The 17,459-nt window shown below is 36.9% G+C and overlaps 1 protein-coding gene across 3 annotated transcripts in view; it reads left to right on the top strand.

Annotated features, from left to right (window-relative positions):
* Positions 1 to 17,459, top strand: part of LOC136027399 (E3 ubiquitin-protein ligase CCNB1IP1-like) — a 37,459-nt gene that overhangs the window by 10,102 nt on the left and 9,898 nt on the right. For all 3 annotated transcript variants that reach the window (XM_065704629.1, XM_065704619.1, XM_065704639.1), the window contains exons 3-5: positions 262 to 336; positions 11,301 to 11,436; positions 15,019 to 15,110. In XM_065704629.1, coding sequence (XP_065560701.1) covers positions 262 to 336; positions 11,301 to 11,436; positions 15,019 to 15,110 — 303 coding nt within the window. The remainder of the gene's footprint in view (positions 1 to 261; positions 337 to 11,300; positions 11,437 to 15,018; positions 15,111 to 17,459) is intronic.

Here is a 17,459-nt window from a genome sequence, read left to right as displayed (position 1 = left end):
GAAAAAGTCATCATTTTTTTGGAAGAATATTGTATTAAGGAGAATGGGCGTAGTCTCTGAAGTTGCAAGACTTCGGGAATCCTTCATCATGAGATATAACATATGGTAAAGTACAAACTAGTGAGAGATCAACTTTTTAATTTTCTCTTTTTTATTAAGTTAATTGATTTTGTCCCTTAGGCTGCTTGTTTACGTTACATAGAATTATGACTTTTTGTTCCGATTGACTTGAATAGTAGCGTGATTATATATTTTTTTCAGATGATTGTTGCTGGTTTGAAACCTGAGACGATCTTTGAAATTGCTCAAAGGGGAATTAGCTTTTGGACTTACCAAGTAAGCTTCTATTTGTTACTTTACTCCCTTAAATTTCAAATCCAAGCCATTTACAATAAGTTAAAGATCAACCGTGGCTCCCAACTGGAGTTCACATGTCCCTGGGAGGCTCCAGAAAGAATTTCTAGATGTGATTTTAGAACGGCAAGGATTTCTGTTCAGCTGCCAAACAGAGGGTGAATAAGTATTCAGTATAGAGGTAGCATTTCAATGAAGATCTTTTGACCTTTTCTAATTTTGGTGCAATATTGGTGCATATATTTCGAAAAGGAATGACAGACGCAAGATTTCTGATTTTGATTAAGACAGCTCTTAAAAAACTCATTGCTTCTTTGAGATATTTGGCTAAGACCTCACAATTCTAAACTGTCTATAACTTGAAATCGATACGTTAACGAATAAATGTTCTTCCAGATCATTTACTAATGGGATAGCTTGGTATTTTACTTTGGTTGTGACTATTTAAAATAAGCTAATTAAATGAAAGTCATTTTTAGAAAATCTATTTTTAGTCATTAAGAAAATCTCTCATAATATACGTTACAGATTCGCGGTTCTCTTATGTTTTCTGATTATCGCTATATAATCTTTTTATGTGGATTCTTTTCATCGATATTCTTCTAAGCAAAGACCGGGGGAGAACTCATTATTAGGTAGACAGCTAAACTCTCCTTAAGTAAGATTATGCAGACGATTTGAGTGTCTTCGGTAAAAAATTAATCCGTTTTTGAAGGTTTTGATGATTCAGTGAGCGAGAGTATTTAAACATTAATGATTGAAGACTTATTCACTTAGATGGGGGATAATCAAGATGAAGAGGTGATGTTAGCGTTAGGCATCGGGAATATAGAATAACAATAATAATTTATTTATAACCCACTGCACAAAACAATGTTAGGATAGTGGAGTAAAAAATATGAATAAATGTATGGCTCCAATGAAGCTCTGAACACTGGGGGAAGGAATTTGCGTAGAGGCATCCAGCTGGTCAACGAATCAGTTGACCAGCTGATTGTAAACCCCCCTTGTAAGGAAATAAAGGGTGAAGCTATAAGCACTGGGTTGAAGGAGTTTGCGTAGAGGCATCCAACTGGTCAACGAATCAGTTGACCAGCTGATTGTAAACCTCCCTTCAAACCTCCCTTGTAAGGAAATAAAGGGTGAAGCTATGAACACTGGGGTGAGGGAGTTTGCGTAGAGGCATCCAGCTGGTCAACGAATCAGTTGACCAGCTGATTGTAAACCTCCCTTCAAACCTCCGTTGTAAAGAAATAAAGGGTGAAGCTATGAACACTGAAAGAAGGACTTTGCTTAGAGGCATCCAACTGGTCAACGAATCAGTTGATGAGCTGATTGTAAACCTCTCTTGTAAGGAAATAAAGGGTGAAGCTATGAACACTGGGGTGAAGGAGTTTGCGTAGAGGCATCCATCTGGTCAACGAATCAGTTGATCAGCTGATTGCAAACCTACCTTGCAAACCGTCCTTGTAAGGAAATAAAAGGTGAAGCTATGACCACTGGGGTGAAGGAGATTGCGTAGAGGCATCCATCTGGTCAACGAATCAGTTGACTTGGTGCGGTAATGAGTTTTCTATTGTATAGAATGTATTAGTATAGAATGGACGGAAACTCATATAGTTAGGGGCTTTTGGGTATGCCCTCCCTCAAAAAATCTTGGAGTTTTCATTTTACTATAATATCTCTTATTTTCGCCTGTTTTTGTCGTTTTTTTTTTAAAGATACCGTCCTTACAAAACAGATTTTCGGGCACATACCTGAGTTTATCTAATTCTGAGTTCTTGCTCATTATTGTAGGTCTAATATTCAGTTTAACTATAACATATCCCGTTTCAGGTATTTCATCAACTTTTATTACAACTGTTTGGATATTGATCGGACATTCTAAAATATCTATTCATTTGCATTTTGTCCCTTTTTTAAGTACACAAGTACCACAAAGTGCGGTTTTTGTGATAAATTGGAACTTACTTTAACCCTGTCACTTTTAGCTCTTAAAAATGCAACTAAAGTTTCCAATTTTGATTCAAATGTAGTCTCTCCTTAGTTTCTAAGAAGATCCGTCTGTTTGTAGTGGTTGTAAGAAAAATAGAAAAAAAAAACTCGCAGAGGACGCACTGTTCTTTATTAAGTGAATCTTAGTAAAATTTAATATTAATCAGTGGGAGACCGCAGCTAATATTTTTCTACGAAATTTTTTGAGGTTTTTAGAGCTTGATTCCCTCCCTTAAAATAAAATCTATGAGTGATAATGCTGTCTGGTCTTAAAAAGTTTCAATAACTCTCTGAAATAATAATGAATACGGGGTACCAGATTATATTTTTCCTAGGGGGACCATCACTGGTACCTATTCTATAAGTATTTGCTCTCTTTGAGGGCGGTGATCACTGTTAAATGACATGACAAATTGCCTAATAAGAAAATTAAAAAGAAGTGAGAATTGTGAGCAACGAGCAACATAAATTTGTAAAACTAAATCGAATAAATAGATTTGTGATATTTTCCTGTATATGTTGAGTTATGAAATATTCATTTTTTTTAAAGTCCTGTTGTGACTGTCTACTGCCTCTGGTTCAATATGATTACCAGTGGGGAAAGAAAGAAAAAAAAGGCAGAAAAAACAATTTTGCTAACCTCACTACAATGTATTTATCCTTGGTTTTCACGCTGGGGAATTGTAAACCTTAAATTAAGAAATTTTTTTTATGAATTGGTTGGCTATCTTGGAATTTGCACCTTTTAGCTCTATTTTGGCCATAGTTGATTTTCTACGGAGAAATTCGTGGAAAACGGTACCTAGTTGCTGTGGGCATTGTTTGACTTCTCAGAAATGGGAGTAAATATTTTCAAATAAGTTCAAACGAGCTCTCTTTCGAAAATTTATGAGTATTGGTTCAATTAAATCATTCCTGACTCGTTATGTTTAACAATATGAAACAAATACAAAGATAAAAAGACTTCACTGCTATCAATTCAAAAGTTTTATTTTCCCTGTTTTTCAAGATTGGAGACTGAAACCGACGATGGAAATTTTAGTGACGCGCTTTTCATTTCGATTTAATGTAGCATTTGAAGGACCTTAGGCTCTTCTCCACAATTCTGGAAAAAATTATGCATATGCTAATTACTGTCCAGTTTAATCTGAATAGAAGTTGCTATTTTAAAATAAGCTAGTTAGAAAACTTTCTCACCAGAGACTCCTTTTTGGAAACGTTTTTTATTAAGCTATGCTTAGCCGACACGTGAATGTGTCTTTACAAGGCTGCAGGTACTGCTGAAACCATAATGGAACACTACAAACTTCCTATCAAAGGTTTTCAGTGATAGTTATTTCAATGGTGAATTCATATTTTTTAGTCTTTTAAACTATGGATTGACACCAAAAATAAGAAATTGTATAATGAACAAATTGTATTTGAAAAATATGCTCAAGCACTAGCTTTCAAGTTAGCGGTTAACTATCTCTGTATTATTTTCTAGTCACCTGCTAGCATATACCAAAAACAAGGAGACATCACAGCTATCTATGTAAAAAAAACGACTCCTTTCTTAAAGAAAACCCTTTGACTATGGATTTACACCAAAAAGTGCAATTTTGCAGCTCTGGTTCAATATGATCACCATCATATCGCAACGGAGTAATGAGAAAATAGCAGCGGAGGCAGAAAGAGCAGCCGGCCGGGGTGATAGTAAAACCGTTTATATGCTTACTAAGAAGCTTTCTGGCACGCAAACAAACACTTCCCCTTCATAGAGGATAAAAGTGGGCAGCTGCTTACCAGTCAGGTAGATGTCCAAAACCATTGGAGTGAATATTTCTCGGATGTTCTGAACCAACCAATACCCAATGAGCCACTGTTGGTCCCTAACGTGCCCCCATTTAACTTGGATATTTATTCGGGCCCCATTCTCTTTCAGGAAGTTGTTATACTCCTGAAGTCGCTAGAAAATGGGAAAGCAGCCGGGTTTGAAGGAGTCCCTCCGGAGCTGTTGAAATATGCAAAAAAGTTCTCGCTGGCCCACTATTTAAGCTGCTTGGTAAGGTGTGGGACGACGAGTCTGTCCCTCTTGACTGGAATAAAGGCATTATCGTGAAACTCTTCAAGAAAGGTCGAAAAACATTGTGATAACTGGAAAGGTATCACACTCCAGTCAGCCGGAAGTAAAGCTCTATCTCAGATCATATTTAATAGAATCCAGACTAAAGTGGACAAAATTTGAAAGGGATGAGTAACATGGTTTCCGCCCAAATCGTTCTTGCTGCGACCTGATATTTAGCTTACGTGTACTACTGTAGGAATCAAACGACTGGAATGCGCAGAATATTTAAGTGTTTATAGACTTCTTGAAAGCATTTGACTCTGTGCACAGAGAGGCAATGTGGAAAATTCTCCTAGCGTATGGAATGCCTCTGAAAATTGTGAATATGATTAAATCCCTGTATGCTGCACATGTTTGTGCAGTCCAGATGGAAAATGGGCTGTCAGAGTGGTTTCCTGTTGAGTCTGGTGTACGTCAAGGATGTTTACTATCCCTAATATTATTCGCAATACTTATTGATTTTGTTCTTCGAGCTTGCCACTTTAGAGGAGGCATACAACTAAGCCCTAAGCGGCAAATACATGCCTTTGATTTCGCTGACGATATTGTTCTCATAGCCCACTGCCAAGACGACATTCAATGCAATCTGTATGAATTAGCAGCAAAAGCTGCCCCCGTGGGCCTGAAGATTAATATTAATAAAACGAAAATTGACGACCATTGAAGCCGAGATTCGATACAGAGGCACTGATATAGATGAAGTCAGAGAATTTAAGTACCCCAGTAGTTCAATTACCCAAGATGGGAACTGTGACAGAGAAGTCTTGCTACGCATAGCGTACGCAGGTGGAGCATTTTCTCAGCTTAAGAATATTTGGAGATGCAGACACTTCTCAGAAGTTGATATTGCGATTGTGTAGGAGTAATGTACTCTCTGTAATTTTTTATGGATGTGAGTCATGGAGCCTTTCAAAGAATGCTGAGAAAAGACTACTTGGCTTCGAGAATAATTGCCTGCGTAGGATTCTTGCGGTACATTGGACCGATAGAGTAACAAATGCCCAGGTTAGGGCTGATGCCGAACACGCACTGGTGACTGACAAGATCAGAATGAGAAGATGGAAGTATTGAGGGCATGTGACCCACATGAGCGAAGGGCGCCTCCCACACGGTTTATGGTGTTGGACCCCGCCCGGCATTCGAAGGAGTGGAAGATAACGCAGTACACTTGCTAGATCACTGGAGAAAGAAGCAACGAGTCTCTGAACCACTTTGAATGAACTTTGTTCTTTGGCACAAGATCGGTCAAGTTGGAGGTCAACCGTCGCTGCCCTATTCGCCCCCAGGGGTAGGAGAATCTAAGTCTAAGTAAGTAATGATCGCCAGTTTGGAAAAAAAAGAGAAAAAAGACAGAAACAATAGTCATGCTAACCTCACCAAGATGCATTTATCCTGTGGGAGATTGTGAACCTTAAATTAAAAGTTTTTTTTTAGAAATTGATTGGCTATCTCAGAATTTGCACCTTTTAGCCCTTAGTTGGCCATAATTGATTTTCTACGGGAGGGAATCTTAGAAAGCAGTACTTAGTTGCGGTGGCATTTGTTTCATTTTTCAGAAATGGCAACATATATTTTCAAATACGTTCAAATGGGCTCTCTTAAAAAAATCTAACACCACTAATTCAATAGGATCATCTCTGGTTCAATATAGTCAACCCTGCAAACAAAAGACTAGATAAAAAGACTCCACTGCTACCCATTCAAAAATTTAATTTTTCCTGTTTTTATGAGCATTGGTTCAATTCGATCATTCCTGACTCGTTATATTCGATAATATGAAACAAATACAAACATAAAAAGACTTCAATGCTATCCATTCGAAAATTTAATTTTTCCTGTTTTTCAAGATTGTAGACGAAAACCTAATGATGCAAATTTTAGTGACGCGCTTTTCATTTCAATTTAATATAGCATTTGAGGGACCTTAGGCTCTTGTCCAAAATTCTAGAACAAAAAATTATGTACATACCAATTACTGTCAAGCTGAATCTGAATAGAAGGTGCTATGTTAAGATAAGCTATTTATAAAACTTTCGTCGCTAAAGACTTTTTTTGAAACTTTTTTTAATGCTTAGTCGATCCGTGAATGCCTCTTTACAAGGCTGCAGGTACTACTGCAACCATGATGGAAGACTCTTTACAACGATCCGTGGATCGTTGTAACGGACTCTTTACGATCCGTGGATGCCTCTTTACAAGGCTGCAGGTACTGCTGCAACCATGATAGAAGACTACAAAATTCATATCAAAGGTTTTCAGTGATAGTTATTTCAATGGTGACTACATGTGTTCTAGCCTTCTAGGCTATGGAAAACACCAAAAAATGCAGTTTTTGGTGTCACACTACCTTTTACTATGATACGAACAAAATGTATCAGAAAATATATATTCAAGCACTAGCATTCAAATGAGCCGTTAACCATCTTTACATAATCTTCCAGTCACCCGCTAGCATATACAAAAACAAGGGGACATCACAGCTATCCATGTAAAAAAAAGCCGATTCCCTTCTTTAAGAAGATCAGCGAGTTTAAGCCTCCTATTAAGGATTTTGACGTTGATGATGGTGCACATTTTACGTTGATTTTGACGTCATGTTTTGGACTTGGTTTTTTCAACCAAAAATTGGTTTTTTATGGCACTTGGTATTAACCAAGTGACATATAGCAGTCGCCAATTCTGTCGGTCTGTCGGTCTGTCTGTCGGTCCCGGTTTTGCTACTTTAGGCACTTCCAGGTAAGCTAGGACGATGAAATTTGGCAAGCATATCAGGGACCGGACCAGATTAAATTAGAAATAGTCGTTTTCCCGATTTGACCATCTGGGGGGGAGTGGGGCCCGGTTAATTCGTAGAAAATAGAAAAAATGAAGTATTTTTAACTTATCAGCGGGTATTTGGATCTTAATGAAATTTGATGTTTGAAATGATATTGTGTCTTAGAGCTCTTATTTTAAATCCCGACCGGATCTGATGACATTGGGGGGAGTTGGAGGGGGAAAACCTAAAGTCCCGGTTTTGCTACTTTAGGCACTTCCAGGTAAGCTAGGACGATGAAATTTGGCAAGCGTATCAGGGACCGGACCAGATTAAATTAGAAATAGTCGTTTTCCCGATTTAAACATCTGGGGGGGGGAGTAGGGGCCGGTTAATTCGGAAAAATAGAAAAAATGAAGTATTTTTAACTTATGAGCGGGTAATTGGAGCTTAATGAAATTTGATGTTTGGAATGATATTGTGTCTCAGAGCTCTTATTTTAAATCCCGACCGGATCTGATGACATTGGGGGGAGTTGGAGGGGGAAAACCTAAAGTCCCGGTTTTGCTACTTTAGGCACTTCCAGGTAAGCTAGGACAATGAAATTTGGCAAGCGTATCAGGGACCGGACCAGATTAAATTAGAAATAGTCGTTTTCCCGATTTAAACATCTGGGGGGGGGAGTAGGGGCCGGTTAATTCGGAAAATAGAAAAAATGAAGTATTTTTAACTTATGAGCGGGTAATTGGATCTTAATGAAATTTGATGTTTGGAATGATATTGTGTCTCAGAGCTCTTATTTTAAATCCCGACTGGGTCTGATGACATTGGGGGGAGTTGGAGGGGGGAAACCTAAAATCTTGGAAAACACTTAGAGTAGAGGGATCGGGATGAAACTTGATGGGAAAAATAAGCGCAAGTCCCAGATACATGATTGACATAATCGGAACTTATTTGCTCTCTTTGGGGTAGTTGGGGGGGGGAGTAAGTCTTAAAAATTAGAAAAATGAGGTATTTTCAACTTACGAACGGGTGATCGGATCTCAATGAAATTTGATGTTTAGAAGGATATCGTGTGTTAGAGCTCTTATTTTAAATCCCGACCGGATCTGGTGATGGGGGCGGGGAGTTGGTAGGGGGAAACCTAAAACTTGGAAAACACTTAGAGTGGAGGGATCGGGATGAAACATGGTGGGAAAAATAAACACAAGTCCTAGATAGATGATTGACATAAACGGAACGGATCCGCTCTCTTTTGGGTAGTTGGGGGGGGGGGGGTATTTCTGAAAAAATAAAAAAAATGAGGTATTTTTAACTTACGAACGGGTGATCGGATCTCAATGAAATTTGATATTTAGAACGATATCGTGGCTCAGAGCTCTTATTTTAAACCCGACCGGATCTGGTGACATTGGGGGGGGGGGAGTTGGGAGGGAGAAACCTAAAAATTGGAAAACATTTAGAGTGGAGGGATCGGGATAAAACTTGGTGGAAAAAAACACGAGTCCTAGATACATGATTGATATAACCAGAACGGATCCGCTCTCTTTGGGGTAGTTGGGGGGGGGGGGTTAATTCTGAAAAATTAGAAAAAATGAGGTATTTTTAACTTACGAACGGGTCATTGGATCTCCATGAAATTTGATTTGTAGAAGGATATCGTGTCTCAAAGCTCTTATTTTAAATCCTGACCGGATCTGGTGACATTGGGGGTATTTTGGGGTGGGGAGACCTAAAATGATGGGAAACGCTTAGATTGGAGGGATTGGGTTGAAACTTGATTGGAAAAATAAGCAAAAGTCTTGCATACGTAATTTACATAATTGGAACGGATCCGCTCAATTGCGGGGGGGGGTGGTAATTCTGAAAAATAAGAAAAATGACGTATTTTTAACTTACGAAGGAGTGATCGGATCTTCATGAAACTTCATATTTAGAAGGACCTCGTAACTCCGATATCTTATTTTAAATCTCAACCGGATCAAACGTAATTGGGGGGGGGGGCAGTTGGGGGGACCGGAAATCTTAGAAAATACTTAAAGCGGTGAGATCAGGATGAAACTGGATGGGAAGAATAGAAACCTGTCTAAGATACGTGACTGACATAACTGGACCGGATCTGCTCTCTTTGGTGGAATTGGGAGGGGGGAGGTAATTTTGAAAATTGAGGTATTTGTAACTTATGAAAGGGTGACCAGATCTTAATGAAATTTGATATTTGGAAGGATCTTGTGCTATAAAGTTCTAATTTCAAATTCCGACCAGATCCTGTGACATTCGGGGGAGTTGGAAGGGTGGATCCGCTCTCTTTGGGGGAGTGGGGGCGAGGGTTAATTCTGAAAGATTATAAAAATGAGGTATTTTTAACTTACGAGTTAAGAAGGAAATATGTTTGAGAAGGAAGCATGATAAGAAAACAATTTACAATATGCATAACAATTGTAGCAAACAGATTTTGCATGGAACCCCCTATATTTTACACCCCCCCCTTAATGTGTAAATATACAGTCGAAATTATATATTTCCCCTCTATTCCCCCAATGCGTCTCTCTTGTTTCATACCTTGTACTTATTAATTGAATTAACTGTTTAAAAGAACAACCGGAAAACAAGTGATGGGTGACAGAATGCATTGGTTTTATATAATTTGGACTATATATTTGCTTTTTAGGGGAAGGGGGGTTGGCGGTAAAGTATAGGGGGGATCCATGCAAAAGGTGTTTGCTACAGCTATTGTGCGTATTATGAAATGTTTTCTTAACATGTTTCCTTCTCTAGGCTTATACCCCTAAGCTGTAACTATTGCTGACGAAATTGGAATTCCCTAAGAAGCAAAGTCCTGCGGATGTAACTGTTCCAGTCATCTATGCAGTCAGCACAGTAAAGCGAAAATATTTTTACACTGTGACAGTCATCAATGATGATTTCATATTCATGAACTTAGCTATTGACTTTTAATTAGTTCCCAGTCCTTTGGGCACAGACAACGCGGGTTTTAATGCGCAATTTAAATACGTATTTAAAACGTTTTCCATGAATTTGATGAGCAGAAATGGAAGTCATTCAAGAATCTATGTCAAAAGATAAGGATAAAATTGTAACTGAAGTGTATGAAAAAATTCCTACCTATAAAGAACGGTGTCGATAATACAAAAGGGTAAGGTAATAATTTTTGATGTTATTCTAAAGTCTGGTCTATAATAATTGCCAATAAACAAAGTACAGCAAATTCGATAACTCTAGTACCGAGTCTAACTTTAGGTTCTGACCTTCTCACAAGTGCCAAATGAGCTCTTGGCTCTTGGCTCTTCCGACCTCGTACCATATGAGCTCTCGGCTCTTCCGACCTCGTCACAAGTGCCATATGAGCTCTTAGCTCTTGTTCAATTGAAATTTTTTCTTTTATCTAACCTATATAATAGTCACTATTTGCTAATTAGTTTCAACATATTTTTTACTAGATAATTTCTTGGAAATAAGGTTTATATTTTCTGTTAAATGATTAATGAATTGGTTTGTGGTTGGGCAGACCCAACTGAATGAAGGCTTAGGTCTCAAAGATACATTGCTTCCATATCCAAGGTGGCTGAGGTTGCAGAGCCATGTCACTGACCCCCACCCGAAGGCAGGACCTGGCAGTTTATAGCAACACCAGGATTTGAACCTGCATCTTGAAGGACATATGATTACATGTCCATTGTCTCATCCACTCTGCTAAGGTTGGCTCCTAAGAGAAGAATCGTTTCTACAGAAGACTCGAACTACAAGCCTCTGTCTATGGAGCGCAGTTCCATAGCCACTGATAATATCTGTTAGTATGGGTCGTTGTTAGTTCTTACTAGGTTGGAGCTGTTGCTGCAACCGTGACTGCTGCCTTCCTTTATGCATTGCTTTAAAGGGAGTAGTAGCTAAAATTTTTCTAAGGAGGGGAGGGGTATTCAAGATTAAGTAAGACCCTGTTTCAGTCCTCTTATTTGACGTTTTTTTTTTCATTTTTGAATTCTTTAGGACAATGAAGGCCTTTCTTGTAATTGCGATCTCAGATTTTGTTTATTCCTAGAAATTTTTATCAACCTTTTGTATTTTCAGAAATGTCAAGACCTCCTGTTTAATCAAGCTACAATACAAGCACTGACGGAGAATAATGATATCCTAGAAAAGGGTTACCAAGATATATTAGAGAAACGGGACCGGGAACTCAACGGACTTAGATCACAACTTGAAAGTAAGCAATTCAAATCGGTACATATTGTACATATAATATGTACATATTGTTCGCAGCTTCATGATGCTAACTTAGGACTTACTGTTTTCTAGATTAAGTGTTTATTAAGTACGCTTAAGTTAAACTCAAATTAAGTTCAAGATGTGTTAAATTAAATTGAAGTTCAAGTAGCTTGACTCATTTATGATGAGCTGAAATACTTTCGCTGTTGTATTTCAAACTTAAATAGATGCTTCCGAAGGATGCCGTGGAGGAGATAAGTTTCCAACATGGAACTGCCATTACATGACTTGAAAGCATAAATATACTATTTTGTAATAGATGGCACACATTATGGATTTTAACAAGATCTATCCGCTTTTTCTTTCTATGTGGTCAATCTTTCCTTAGTTTTCCCCAAGTCCTAAGTTTTCTTTCCAAAGTTTTTTTTTCTATTATTTATGCTTCCTGGGAGAATCTTTCTCCCTTCTTTCCCACTATTCTTTTCAACTTCATGGTGACTGCTTACTTGCTGTCTGGTAATTACTTCTACGTTATTTAGTATCTATTAGAACAATTCCCTTAATCGCAAATTTTGTTATGGTCTGTAAGATTTTACTGGAAGATAACGTTGCTTATGTATGTCCTAAACGCTTTTTACAAGTAAAATTAACAGCCTATAACTTGACTGGAAAAGAAACGAAGAAAATAATGTTACTAACGTGATAACGAATAATGATGATAAAGCTGATTATGTAAAATTAACTGTCCTTAACTTGACTGGAAAACAAACAAAGCCAATTTGACTCTAAAAAATGATGCCTTTTTTTCTTTGCTTTTCTACGGTTCTTCAAGTTTGTTTGCCATATGCAAAAGTAACTATTATCCATTTCTGTAATATAAGAACCGCTTGGGTAGGCTTTAAACTGCGTTAATTTCAACTGAAAGTAAAGGTTTTGAATGCCAGGTATGTAGCACGTCGCCAGCTGCCGTGTAACCTTATGAACGCGCAGAAACGAATTGCCGTTTCACATTTCTGTGAACTTTGTGATTTTTTGAGAGTGGAAGGATTGCAAGTGTTTTCCCTACTGGCAATTTCTTTAGAGAGGTGGGGGGAGGGTATGCAGTGAGGGTTGAGAAGGGGGAAGCCCCTTTAATATGCGGAATAATTTCTGTTCGTCTCAAGCTCTGATAATTTGATTTCTGACCGTCTTTCAAATTTTACCAGAAAATCTTCTTCCCCTCCCCCATGGAAAATTTCCTTGTAAACTTTATTCCCCACGGAAAATTCTCCCCATGGAAAAAACTTGTCTCCTCCCCCGTTTTCAAAATCTGGTAAATTTTCTCTAGCTTGTAGCTTTTGATTGGTAACATTAAATGTAATTAATTTTATATTTTTAGAATCGGCATAAAAATCCAATTCTTTTGATGTATTTATCGTTATAAAAATTCCATGTTGTAGAGTTTCGGTTAATATTGGGAAGAGTCACTTCGTACTTACATTTACATTACCACCAATTGTTTGATTTTGACAGATAGCAGAATATAAATGTTTAACAGTAATTACTTAAATCCTTCACTTTAAAGAGAAAAGTCTCCCTGTGTCAAGAAACTTCTTTTTTCTCAACGTAGGAACGTCAATAAAAGTTTTTTTTTAACCTACAAAAAAGGAGATTCAAAGAGCCAACACCTTATTTTAAGGTCCAGAAACTTGAGAAATATATCAGAAAATCAGAATCCTTTTTTCCAAAATATTCGAAAAAATTACCGCTAAAATAAGTGGTGGAATTCTACCCCCCCCCTCTCTCTCTTTAAGATAGCCTTGTATCTAATTTACCGCGACCAATCTGTGAGAAACTGTATGAATTTTATTTAATACCATCTATCTTATTTCTCGCGTTTTCCTAGTATACTGGTCTTAGCAAGAAGTGATCTACTGGTACCTTTTGCAGCGTTTCTATCACACTATTCGCATTTCCGATTTAATCTAACTTTAAATGTTTTGGGCACCAATTTCTCGGGCAAACTGCTATCTCGAGTTTAGATTGAAAAAGGCCCAGCCTGAGAACTGACTACTTCAGTTTTACTGTAACCCTAGCAAGGATATTACTTAGGAAAAGGGGCAAAAACTGTTAATTTTTCTTTCAGGACAGAGCGATAGTCTTCTTTTAACTATTTTTTTTTTCATTTTAGTTTGAGATATGTATAGAAATTTTTAATTTTTGAAGAGGGGGTGATAACTGCTTCTAAAAGCCTATAGTATGCTAATGCGATTCATTATATTTATCAGGATGAATCGAAACCATGCGAATAAATTCATTGTTAAAAAATCTGTTTTCGCTAGCCTTTTAAGTCTCTTGAAAGTTTTTTTTTTTATTGGCCTTAGACCCATTAATTAGATTATATTAGTTTTCCACAAATTTTTTTATTCACAAAATCTTGAGTCACCCTGTATTAGCATGCAAAAAAGAATTATTCTCAATTTAGAATTCAGATTGTACAAATAGAGACTTCCTTTTAGAAACGGACTGTACTGGGCGTTCAATGTTGGAAAAAAGTTTCGAAAACCGAATAATGGGATATGAAATTCATGTAACTTAAGCTTTTTTTAATACCAGGTTTCACAGCAGCACCATCATCTGATAGTATGCCACTGGTCCTGAAAATTTAGTTTTTTGATCTGAAATTTTTTTTTACCTTCACTTAAACTAAGAGAAGTAGTCCAAACGATAGTAGACGAAACATGATTCTTTTAGTTAATCCTGGAAGGTATTTTTCTTGCTTTTGGTAATCTTGACAAGAAGCACTATGTTCAACAAACGACACTATGGCCATTGAATATTTGACTAATTATTATATATAATACTTTGACTATTGGCCATTTGGCCATATGAAGTTTGTTCTGTCAGATATGATTTCCGACTGCTTTTTTAGTATAATATAGCATAGGCATCACACAATAGGTACAAAAAAAAAACCTAGCGCACATTCTTTTCTGAGGAATAGAGAAAAAATATTTTGTCCCCTTATACCCACAAATTTCCACATCTCCTTTTCTTCGGTAAGAAAAATCTGCAAAGTGAAGTTGAAATTATTTTAAATTGCACAAATGATATCTGCTGATTACAAAATATGAAAAGGGCTCATCAAATTTCCTAATCAGAGGACACCTCAATTTATCATAATTTTTGGAAGAGATTTATAACTTTTAATTGATTTGAAATAATCATAAACTTGCTCTGATTTATGTTCAAAAAATTTATTTGCTTAAGTTGGCCAATTATAATAAATAGCAAAGTTAAAGATTCTAAAATCACAAAACGGGTTGCTATAGCTAATCAAATTAGGAACAAATTTATTACCCTCAGCATAGTTTTATAATTCTTGCAATCATTTTGAACTAGATCGTACATTTTTATTGTCTTAAGTCCAATTTGTAGTAAGTTTTCTTGTCTAGTATCTATATCTTTGATGGACGATAATGCATGCTCTTGTGAGCTATTTTATCAGTATTGATAACTGTAATTTCTCTTACTATTATCTCTCCTTGTAGCTGTTTCTTTATAACAGCAGGTTCGTTTTTTTTACCTTTTCTTTAAATAGATCGAGTCCATGATGTTGAAAAACTACAGAAGCAGGTTAGTGAGCTGACGGAAATTATTGCAGAAAAGACGCGACGAAATCAGAAATTACAGGTAAGATAAAAACGTTTAGGTCGTAATGGTAACCATTTAATGTGCTTCCTCTGTTTATAAGAAAAAATATGAAAGAAATGATAACCATTTAATCTTCTTCGTCGGTTTGTCTCAGAAAATACGATGTAATTGATGTGATCGAGTTATTATCAGAAAGAGTTGTAAAGTCTATCTTGTACCTCTCTCTGGTGGTTGTACTGCTGTGCATAGGCGGAAGCCTTTGAGGATCTGTCGTAATTCAAAAACTAAATTCAAGGCAACTTGCTCTGATTGTGGGTATAAGCGTAAACAGGAGGGTTACACTTTGAGGTGCTTTGCAAAGATGCGAACCTCTGAGGATCTGTGGTGATTCAGTGCAAATTGATTTGACTGTAAGAATAGACGATGCTGTAAATACATCGGTTTTAGTAATAGATATGAAAGATAACGTGGCAGTTGAGAAAAATTACTTACCAATATAATGAACTTTTAAGTAAATACGTAAGTGCTATCAAATAACATTGATGGATATTTTTTATAATTTCGCTTTTTCTCTAATTTGGTTCCTTTTATTAAAATGGCTAATTGTATCCGTGTCAGCTTGGAGGACTGCTGAATTTTACAACAGTTTCCCAACAACCAATAAAATAATTTGTTTTCTAAGCTACCCTTGGTCTATTGACCATAAGTCAGTTCTAAAGTTTCTTTTGTACCCATTAACTAATTTACTGCTAACATACATTGAATCTCGTTTTGTATTTTTTTTTTATTCTTGATGGCTCTATTAATATGCATGAATTTCACGAGGTTCACCTATCATACCATATTCAACAATTTATGGTAGCCGCACCGCTATGCATAGGTAAGGAATTTAAAGCGCTGAAACTCATTAAGAGTAGCGTGCATTTCCCAGACGATCCATAGTTGATAATGATCACGCCCTCAAATCTATTTGAAATCAATTCATTTTCATTTAGGTAGACAGTTCTACCTAGTAACTCATTAACTTATTAATGTCACCGTTCTGCATCGGAATCGTCCTCCCTCGAGAAAGAATTAATTGGTTTTGCTCTTGTACCATGGGATTAGTCGCCGATATTGCCCCCTCCCCCTGAAAAAGTGCAAGGATGGCACATTTGTATGTCTATACGAGCCATATCTTCAACGTGTGGCAAACTAGAAATAAATTAAAAACTGAAACGTCTAAAAAAATGTCACTTGACATAAATAGGATTATACTAGTTCCCCATAATAATATTAATAATATAATATAATTCGTATTGGAAGAACCGAGGACTAAATAAAAAAGTTGTGATTACATCCATCTAACTACAAAAGGATTAAACTCGAAGCTAACCACTGTGCACAAAATTTTCCACCGTAACAATCGTTGCGGAGTCGCTGATGTAAGGATGCCAAGAAGTGGCTCATCAAGATTTCCCCTGCAGCTCCGGGTTAATTTGAGTCGCGGCACCTCGAGAGGAAATGGTCAAACAATCCTCCTCAGCATCATAGAGTGGGCAATTTTTGTTTGCTTCAGTACTTTCCCTAAATTTCCAAAATTTGCTCCCCCTTCCCAATGTCAGATAATTTGCTCTCAATAGTTTGCTGTATTCATATCTTTATAAATTTAGCTGTGATTTTAAACTTATTTTAAACTTTTATTCCATATCTAGGTTTTAACTGTATAATATTAAACTCTTGCATAGACTTAGTTCATACTACCATTTCCGAATTTCTTGCTCTTCTAGTTTTACTCTAATCATTCTCATCAGGCCTATTATATCATCTCCTATACCCGTACTATCATTTGATAAATACAAACAACCTGCCCCATCAAGCAGCTTTTTAACATGGGATGGCCTTTTCGTCTGGTTCCTTATGCTTAGTAGTTCTTCATACGCTGCCCGATCGAATTTGTCTTGTCGTTGCTTTATTATTTTAAGCCAATGTCAGATTCCCTGCTATATACTACTACTAGTAACAACTCACCGCAGCACCAAGTCGTCTGAGGCCAATACAGCTACATACGCTCCTCCTCCATCCCAATCTATTCAAAGCCTCCCTATTTACACCTTTCCAGGAAGTTCCCATTTCCTTTAAATATTTCTTTATGACATATTCCCACCCCAACAAAGGAAAACCTGTTTCACACCTTGAAATTTACGTTGACAAGCTAAAAAAAAAGAAAAAAAAGGAAGAAGTTTCAATGCTCTAATAATAATGCTCTAGATACAAGATTAATGATTTCAACGATGTTACAGGACTCCTTGTATCCAGGAGCCTCCTGTATTTACAACCAAGGTTACCAATTTGGAAGGGGATATTGTCCCCTGCCCCTAGGTTTTGAAAAACATCGTTTTGTATAAA

This window comes from Artemia franciscana, chromosome 1 (assembly GCF_032884065.1).
Source record: "Artemia franciscana chromosome 1, ASM3288406v1, whole genome shotgun sequence".
Taxonomy (NCBI): Eukaryota; Metazoa; Arthropoda; class Branchiopoda; order Anostraca; family Artemiidae; genus Artemia; species Artemia franciscana.
The sequence above is the reverse complement of the archived record's forward strand: the minus strand, read 5'-3'. Positions and strand labels throughout refer to the sequence as shown.